General features: G+C 43.2%; 1 protein-coding gene across 1 annotated transcript; it reads right to left on the bottom strand.

The window, feature by feature from the left end:
* Positions 1–336: 336 nt before the first annotated feature.
* rcvrnb (recoverin b) lies at positions 337–1376 on the bottom strand. The gene is made up of 3 exons (XM_051674453.1): positions 996–1376; positions 697–808; positions 337–455 (listed from the first exon to the last, which is right to left on the bottom strand). Exons 1-3 carry the CDS (start codon positions 1374–1376, stop codon positions 337–339), a joined length of 612 nt encoding a protein of 203 aa, XP_051530413.1.
* Between the last annotated feature and the right edge of the window lie 7921 nt (positions 1377–9297).

Genomic DNA, 9297 nt, shown 5'->3' with positions numbered 1-9297 from the left:
AGCTAATTGTCTGAGCTGAAATATTTGCTTTCTTTTTTAATGTAAAATGTATTCAGCGCACGGGGCCGCATAACTAGTGTGTGGGATTTCTTTCCATTTCATTGACTTTGCTACAGCTTGTGTCCTACACACCTATCAATTACTTCTCAGGTGTGCAAGGTTAGTTGTTCATTGATTTGTTAATATACTCAACAAAAAAATAGAAAATATTTAGAAATAAAAAATATAACAGTGTACAACAACTTTTACACATTTAATTATTTAAAATAATCAGATCAAACTAAAAAACAAACAAACAGATAAGTACTATCACAAAGTCAGAATTAATTAAAAATGTTATTGCTTCTTCTCTTTGAGCCTTTCTTGGACCTTTTGGGGTTCATCAAACTGAATGAGGCGGAGAATATTCTTATTATCCATTACTCCTTGAATGAACTCTCCCTCTGTTATTTTACCTGACAGGCAAAGATTTGGATTGGACCTGTTAGTTTCACCTTCTTTAACCACACAATACTGAACAACAATGCAGAGAAAAAGCATTCTACAAAATTCAAAGGTTATTCAATATTGCATGTTTTTTCCTTACTGTACATCTTCTTGTAACATTTAGTTTTTCAAGCGTTAGCTGGTGTGTCATTTAATACTCTTTTTTTATCTAATGCATTTATGATGTCATGCATACTTAAAATGACTTACCATTTTCTTTTTTCCCAAAAAAATTCCAAATTTTATCTGTTCGTTTTTCTGGAGTGTTCTCATCATCTGGAAGGTTTTTCTGGTCTTCTTTAGATATCATGTTGAATATTGACTACAAAGAAGAATCAACACAAACTACAGTAAACAGGAGCAGAAGAACAGATGAACAGATTAAACCACATTTGCAATTAGAGAGTTTATCAGGGAGCTTTTCAAAAGTACAATGTACTGTACTGTATATGTACAGAATTACATCAAATAAACCAATCTGCAATGCTAATTTACTATCTTGCACTCACCTTCACAATTTCATGTATCTCATTTTTTGTAATGGTGCCATTCCTGTCCACATCATACAATGCAAACGCCCACTCCAGTTTCTGAACAGTCTTCCCCGAGGATGTCAGATGCAGAGCCACAATGTATTCTTTGAAGTCCAGTGTCCCATCACTGTTGGAGTCAAAGCTTCTGAACACGTGCTGAGCATAAGCTTTTGGGTCTGCATCAGGGAAGAAGCTGGCGTAGATATTCTCAAACTGTTCCCGACTGATGCGACCAGTAGGGCACTCCTTCAAGAACTTCTGGTACCAAGCATAAAGCTGTTCCTCGGTGTACTTTGTGTTCATTTTCAGCTCCTCCAGAAGGTCTTTGGAAATGGCTCCACTTTTTGCATTGCCCATTTTGTGAAAAACCCTTTGACACAAGGGCTCCTTGAAAGTAACTTTTCAGATCCTCACTAGCTGTCCAGGATGATAACGTTGTCTGCTATTTAAACTTAATTGAGCACTGCTGGGGATTAGAGGGGATATAGTCGTGATTATGGCTGTACTGTCTTTTGATTTGATAGTGAGAGATTTCCCAGAATATTTCATGTTTGTCTTAGTCTTGAAAGAGTGACTTAGACCATGAGCTTATGTAACGGCAGGGGACCTCTTGATCTTATTTGATGCATTTGGATTAAGTCACAATACGGTAACATACTGTTATAAAACTAATTTGCTGTAGTAAAATGTACAGGGGTGATGTAGAGTATGGCATGTTTGTCATTGTCCATATTTACTCATATTAAGTAAGTACATGACAACAATAAGCACATTATAAGTACATCTAAATGTAATTTTAGGGTAAATGCGTCATTACATTTAGCTTTTAAGACATGCATTGAATTGATTTGTTATAGCACTGTTAATGGGGGATTCATAATGTACGAATTTTACCACTTTATAATTAATAAAAACAGTGAACAATGATTTTACAGTAGTTATTAATTTTGGTTAATGTAGATTTCTACAAATTCTAACACATTTTTAGATAGAAAATTAACATTAATACATAACATAACATAACATAGCATACATAACATTACTTAATTAACATGAACAAACAATTAACAATAGAATAACTGGGAGATTCTCACTAAAACTGTTACAATAAACCTGTGAAACGTGTACACTTGTTACAACTTGTAAAGTATTTTTTTTGAAAAAATAAAATGAAAAAATAAAATGAAAAAAAAAATAGTCTTTGCATTAAAAAATGTAACTTATTTTAGGGACATTACGATTTTGTAAATTGTGAGATTATTTTCATGACAATTACGCACAGCTCTGACCCGTCAACGCATGGACTCCACAAGAACTCTGAAGGTGTCCTGTGGTTTCTGGCACCGAGATGTTAGCAGCAGATTCTTTAAGTCCTGTAAGTTGCGAGGTGGAGCCTCCATGGATCACACTTGAGATCTGGGGAATTTGGAGGCCAAGACAACACCTTGAACTCTTTGTCATGTTCCACAAACCATTCCTGAACAATTTTTGCAGTGTGGCAGGGCGCATTATCCTGCTGAAAGAGGCCACTGCCATCAGGGAATACCGTTGCCATGAAGGGGTGTACGTGGTCTGCAACAATCTTTAAGTAGGTGGTACGTGTCAAAGTAACATCCACATGAATGCCAGGACCCAAGGTTTCCCAGCAGAACATTGCCCAGAACATCACACTGCCTCCTCTGGCCCGCCTTCTTCCCAAGGTGCATCCTGCACTCATTCCCCAGGTAAATGACGCACACGCACCCGGCTGTCCACATGATCTAAAAGAAATGTGATTCATCAGACCAGGCCATTGATCCATGGTCCAGTTCTGACACTCACATGCCCATTATAGGCGCTTTCTGTGGTGGACAGGGGTCAGCATGGGCACTCTGACCTGTCTGCGGCTACTGAACTGTGTATTCCGACACCTTTCTATCATGGCCAGCATTAAGTTTTTCAGCAATTTGTGCTACAGTAGCTCTTCTGTGGGATCGAACCAGACGGGCTAGCCTTCGCTCCCCATGCACATCAATGAGCCTTGGGCGCCTATGACCCGGTTCAGCGGTTGTCCTTCCTTGGAACACTTTTGGTCAGTACTAACCACTGCATTCCGGGAACACCCCACAACACCTGCCATTTTGGAGATGCTCTGACCCAGTCGTCTAGCCATCACAATTTGGCCCTTGTCAAAGTCGCTCAGATCCTTGCGCTTGCCCATTTGTCCTGCTTCCAACACATGAAATTCAAAAACTGACTGTTTTCTTGCTGCCTAATATTGCTGCCTTGTCAGGTGCCATTGTAATGAGATAATAAATGTTATTCACTTCACCTGTCTGTGGTTTGACACTTCACCTGTCTGTGGCTGATCAGTGTATATACAATATATATATATATATATATATATATATATACTGTACATAGTATTGATTTGGGGCTAAATATGATCAGGACATTTTTTTGACAGATTTCATGAGAATGACCCATTTATAAATTAACATTAACCTAGATTAATAAATGCTGTAAAAATTACTGTTCATTGTTAGTTCATGATAAAGTTTTCTGTTCCCCTTAATAAGTATTCCTAATGAATATTCCAAATAAACTGGTAACTTATTATTATTATTATTATTATTATTATTATTATTTTATTACATTATCAGTCACACAAACTATAGACATTTGGTAATTTCGTTAAAAAACACATAGGCCTACATTTATGAAGAGTTTATAAAGAATTTATGATTTAACATTTTCAAAAACGTTAATAATTTGACATTTTCTAGACATTTCGCTGAGCAGATGCTAGAAGACACATGATGCAAAAGAGAAGAATCATGCACGTGAAAACTGCTGATGTCACACAATAATCGATTAAACATGAAATGCCCCGCATATGAGAGGTGGCTCCATTAAGCCACGCCTCCGCAAAACCGAATAAAATCAGAAATGTGTTGTGTACCGATAATACAGTTTAGTTGTTTTGTATAGAAGGTGTTATAGACATACACAGTGTCCTAATCAGTTCTGTAAGAAGAAAATGGCCAATGTTGAGAATACAGCTGGGCGTATCGGGTACATCACACGAGTGCAGGGGCCAGCTGCACCAGCTATACATACTTTACAACTTAGACTAGTTAGTAAATAGGCACTAAGTCACAATTTATGCACTACTAAATATTTGAGCGTTGCACCATTAAACTTAGGTAGAACATAACCCTACATATAAACTCAATATTTACAGAAGCCTCTGACCAGGAGTAACAGTTGGAATGAAAAAGCGGACTGATATTTTATGAAATCAATGAGCTCATGCTTTGCGTGACAGGCATCAATCATTTCGACATACGGTATGATGTTGACATTTACACTCGTTTACGAGAGAGAGAAAAAACATTCTTTTAAGCAGCTCTTCAGCATGAAACCATTCTAACGGTGCAGATTTCAGGGTGTGTCGCCGGGTGTCAAGTTTCAACACATCCAAAATATATATAGGAAATTAAAATGAATAAATGTCTATTTTTCCAGCCTGTTGTATTAGTATTTATTTATCACCCCTCATTTATTTTAGATACCAGTTCCTATATATTGTTATTTACACAGGGCAAATATACTATTTATCAAATCTACTTTTATTATGTATTGTATTTCAATGGGGATATAATTTATTACAGTTGACAGTTACGTGAGCAAACAAGGTTTGAACGTCAACTGTAACAAGATCAAACTGAAATTCACAGCTTTTTAACACTTGTGTGTCAAATTTGAAGGCTGTTTATTGGATCAATACAAGTAAACGTCATATTATGCGACTACGCATTACTATACAGAGAGCTTACAACCTACTAGTTAAGTCTTGACTTAAGAACAGGTGGTGCAACCAAATTAAGCACTGACTTAGTTACAAACTAACTAGTATTTACTAAGCCCTTGATGTGAACTTTACGTCCCAACTTACATAAGACTTTACGCACAGCTGGTGCAACCCTACCCTGAGTTTCAGTGCTTGCCATTGATTACAAAGGAAATATAAATAAACAAATGCTGTTTCTGAGTGTGGCAGTGGGGGCGTGGTCGAGCATCCACCCGGAGAGAGAGAAAGTGGTAAGGGTGCATACACCTGAGCCAGATTATGATTAAAACCTGTTTCTAGTTGAGAGTGGTTTAAAAGGACCACGCCACCGACGAGAAGGAGTGAGACAGCCAGAGATCTAGAGTCCTGCTGAGTAGTTGATGTGTTAATGTGAAGCTAAAGAGTTATTGTGAAGCTAATGAGTTATTGTGAAGCTATTGAGCTATTGTGAAGCTTTAAGCTCAGAAGAGTTGACAATTAAAAAGCCTTACCTGAGACTGAAGAAACCCGGTTCCCTGTGTCCTCCTTCCCTCCCTGTGTGAAGTTTTGTTACACTGGTGCCGAATCCCGGGAACATGGAAACAAAGGAAGTATGCCCCATGAAGTCCCTTGCCGGCCTGCACCACTCCCACCATCAGGCCCTGCTTGAGGTCCGTCAGGACCAGGGTCGTCGCTTCTATGAGATCCTCAGGGCTCAAGCAGAGTACTGGCAGGCGATCCGAAGCCTCCTCGGCCAGGAAAAAGCCCTGGCTGCCACCCCGGTCAACACTAGTCCCTTGCCCTCACCCTCACTCGTGAAGATGGCCGTGGAAGATGCCCCTGAAGCCTTCCTCGACATGTTTGAGCAAACCGGCGAGATCTGGCATTGGCCACGTGCTCAGTGGGTGGCCCGGCTTATCCCTTTGTTGTCCGGGGAGGCCCAGCTCACAGCTCAACAACTGCCGGCAGCTAGTCTCCTGGCCTACGTTGTCTTGAAGAAAACCATCCTGCAGCGGGTTGACCAGAGCCCAGAACAACTCCGCCAGCTCTTCCGGTCGATGAAGTTGGAGAGGACCGGCCACTCGTTTGCCTTCTCTCAACGTCTCCCTGACGCCTGCCAGAAATAGCTACTGGCGGGGGACCGCGACATCGAGGGAATTATCGACCAAGTGGTGCTGGAACAACTGATCTGCCGGCTTCCAGAAGGGGTGGCGTAGTGGGTCCAGTGCCATCACCCGGCGTCGCTGGAGGAAGCGGTCCAGCTAGCCGAGAACCATATGGTGGCATGCCCAAGGGTGGAAGAGCCCTCTCTCCCCCCTCCCCTCTCACTCTGTCCTCTCTCCAGGCCCTGTTCCTGCACCCCGGGGGCGTGGAAACCCGCCGCCAAAGCTGGTTCCTCACTTGTGCCGGTTTATCCCTTTCCCGGCAACTTCAGTGCCTTCCCGCTCTCCCCCTCAGGTGATACACATGCCGCCTCAAGTGCTGGGGTAGTGCCTGGGCCGGCCTGCTGGCGTTGCAGGAATATGGAACACTTCCAGGATCAGTGTACTGTACAGTGTACTGGGGCTGGGAACTGTAGTCCAGATCCCCGATGCTCCACAGGCTGCTCCCGATCGGGTTGGAGGGTACAGGGTACCGGTCAAGGGGAGTACACACCAAGCCTTGTAATCAGACCACTATCCACCAATGCTTGGTTCAACACGAGGCTTTGGGCACAACCAAAAGTGTGAGGGTGAAGTGTGCGCATGGGGATATTCACAATTACCCCGTGGTGACCCGTGTGATCAAATTTCGGGGAACAAAACATAGAGTGGAGGCCACGGTTAGTTCCCGCCTCACCCATCCACTGATTTTGGGGACTAATTGGCCTGAATTCAGAAATGTATTAAAAGGAATATGCGCAGATGGGTCCTGCACAAAAGCGACGAGATGTGAAATGTGCGATGCTCTGGCAGGGAGGCGGAGCCGGGGCCGTCTTCATCAGCTCCACGTCAGGATGATGTGGGGGGGGGGGGGGAGAGGCTGCAGCCCCTCCCATCCTCAGGGGATTTCCCAAAGTGGATTTCCCTTTGGAGCAGTCACGAGACGAAACCCTCAAGCACGCCTTCGACCAAGTGAGAGTGATCGATGGTCAACAACTCTGGCTGAATGTCGCACTTTCATATCCCTATTTCGCAATTATAAATGAGCGGTTGTATAGAGTGATGCAGGATGCTCAAACAAAGGAAGATACAACACAGCTCTTAATACGTCGGAGCCGCTGGGAAATGGTGTTCCAGGCAGCTCATTATAATCCGATGGTGGGTCACTTAGGGGAAAGAAAAACACTGAACCGACTAATAGCCCATTTTTATTGGCCGGGCATTGGTGGCATGCCACGAATGTCAGCTAGTGAATCCACCGGCCACCCCAAAAGCACCATTGCACCCCCTTCCGCTGATTGAGGTCCCCTTCGAGAGAATTGGCATGGACATCGTCGGGCCATTACAGCGGTCAGCACACGGACATCGCTTTGTATTAGTCCTAGTGGACTATGCAACGCGATATCCGAAAGCAGTGCCTCTACGCAGCATCTCAGCACGTAGTGTTGCAGAGGCACTCTTCAAAATAATCTCCCGGGTGGGAATTCTGAAAGAAATCCTCACCGATCAGGGCACAACCTTTATGTCACGGACACTACGCAAGCTTTACGAATTATTGGGCATTAAGTCAATTCGCACCAGCGTTTACCATCCACAGACAGATGGTCTGGTGGAGCGATTTAATAAAACCCTTAAAAACATGATTCGTAAGCTCGTGCACGAGGATGCAAAAAATTGGGACAAATGGCTTGATCCCCTGTTATTCGCAGTACGAGAGGTCCCACAAGCCTCCACTGGGTTTTCCCTATTCGAGCTGCTGTATGGGCAACGCCTGCGCCGTGCTTGACGTCATACGCGAAGCTTGGGAGGAGGGACCTTCAAACAGTAAGAATGAAATTCAATACGTTCTTGATCTTAGAGCAAAACTCCACACCTTGGGGCAACTAACGCAGGAGAATTTGCTCCAAGCTCAAGAACGACAGAGCCGACTGTATAATAGGGGAACTCGGCTGGGGGAATTTGCACTTGGAGATAAGGTACTCATATTACTCCCCACATCGGGCTCCATATTACTCGCCAAATGGCAAGGACCCTTTGAGGTCACACGACGAGTGGGGATCTCGATTATGAGGTAAAGCGAACCGATAGAGGGGGCAAATGTCAAATATATCACCTCAACCTCCTGAAATTATGGAGGGAGGTGGTCCCTGTGGCTACGGTAGTTCCGGAGAGGGCGGAGCTCAGGCCGGAGGTGAATACAAAACACAAACATATCAACCCGGTCACTTGCGGAGACCACCTCTCACCGTATCAACTCGCAGAGGTTGCCAAGTTGCAAAAGGAGTTTGCAGACGTGTTTTCCCCTGTACCGGGTCGTATAAACCTCATCCAGCACCACATCAAGACTGAGCCAGGGGTGGTGGTACGTAGCCATCCCTACCGATTGCCCGAGCACAAAAAGAAAATTGTCCAGGAAGAATTGGATGCAATGCTCGATATGGGGGTAATAGAGGAATCCCACAGTGATTGGTCCAGCCTGGTTGTTTTAGTTCCTAAGAGCGACGGGTCTGTATGGGACTCACAGCAAACCCCAAGAAGTGTGCGATTGGATGGGTGGAGGTACGGTATCTGGGGTTCCACTTGGGCCACGAGTGGGGATATGTGGCAGTGGGGGCATGGTCGAGCGTCCGCCCGGAGAGAGAGAAAGCGGTAAGGGTGCATACACCTGAGCCAGATTATGATTAACACCTGTTTCTAGTTGCAGTGAGCTTGGGGAGAACGGTATAAAAGGACCACGCCACCGACAAGAAGGAGAGAGAGAGCAGAGAACTAGAGTCCCGCTGAGTAGTTGATGTGTTAATGTGAAGCTAAAGAGTTATTGTGAAGCTAATGCGTTATTGTGAAGCTATTGAGTTATTGTGAAGCTGTAAGCTCAGAAGAGTTGACAATTAAAAAGCCTTACCTGAGACTGAAGAAACCCGGTTCCCTGTGTCCTCCTTCCCTCCCTGTGTGAAGTTTTGTTACACTGAGTTTTAAAGCACATTGTGAATTCTAAGAAACCAGGTTTCGGCTTCTAACACACAATTGACGCAATGGTACTACAGTACTTCAAATCCATGCACATTATTAATTCCAAAGACCTGTTTGAATTATTTGTGTTTGTGTGAACTGTTGCCGGAAGATGGAAATATGTTGCGTCAAAAAGGAATTATGGGAATTGTATTTGTATATGACCTTGTGTTGACTTATCAATAAATTGTTGTCGCTATAACAATATCTTGTTAATCCTTTTTTCAAATAAATCTTGCAATTTTCTTTATTCATTTGAGTAAAACATTAAGTGATGATGAAAATTAAAGAATATTTGGAAAATGCAACAATCCTA

The sequence above is a fragment of the Myxocyprinus asiaticus genome, chromosome 36 (assembly GCF_019703515.2).
Source record: "Myxocyprinus asiaticus isolate MX2 ecotype Aquarium Trade chromosome 36, UBuf_Myxa_2, whole genome shotgun sequence".
NCBI lineage: Eukaryota > Metazoa > Chordata > Actinopteri > Cypriniformes > Catostomidae > Myxocyprinus > Myxocyprinus asiaticus.
The sequence above is the reverse complement of the archived record's forward strand: the minus strand, read 5'-3'. Positions and strand labels throughout refer to the sequence as shown.

Coding starts and splice junctions, on each gene's coding strand:
- rcvrnb (XM_051674453.1), bottom strand. CDS start 1,376: ATGGGCAATGCAAAAAGTGGAGCCATTTCCAAAGACCTTCTGGAGGAG. Junction 809..995: donor AGATACATGAAATTGTGAAG/GTGAGTGCAAGA, acceptor TCTTCTTTGTAG/TCAATATTCAACATGATATC. Junction 456..696: donor TTTTGGGAAAAAAGAAAATG/GTAAGTCATTTT, acceptor TTTGCCTGTCAG/GTAAAATAACAGAGGGAGAG.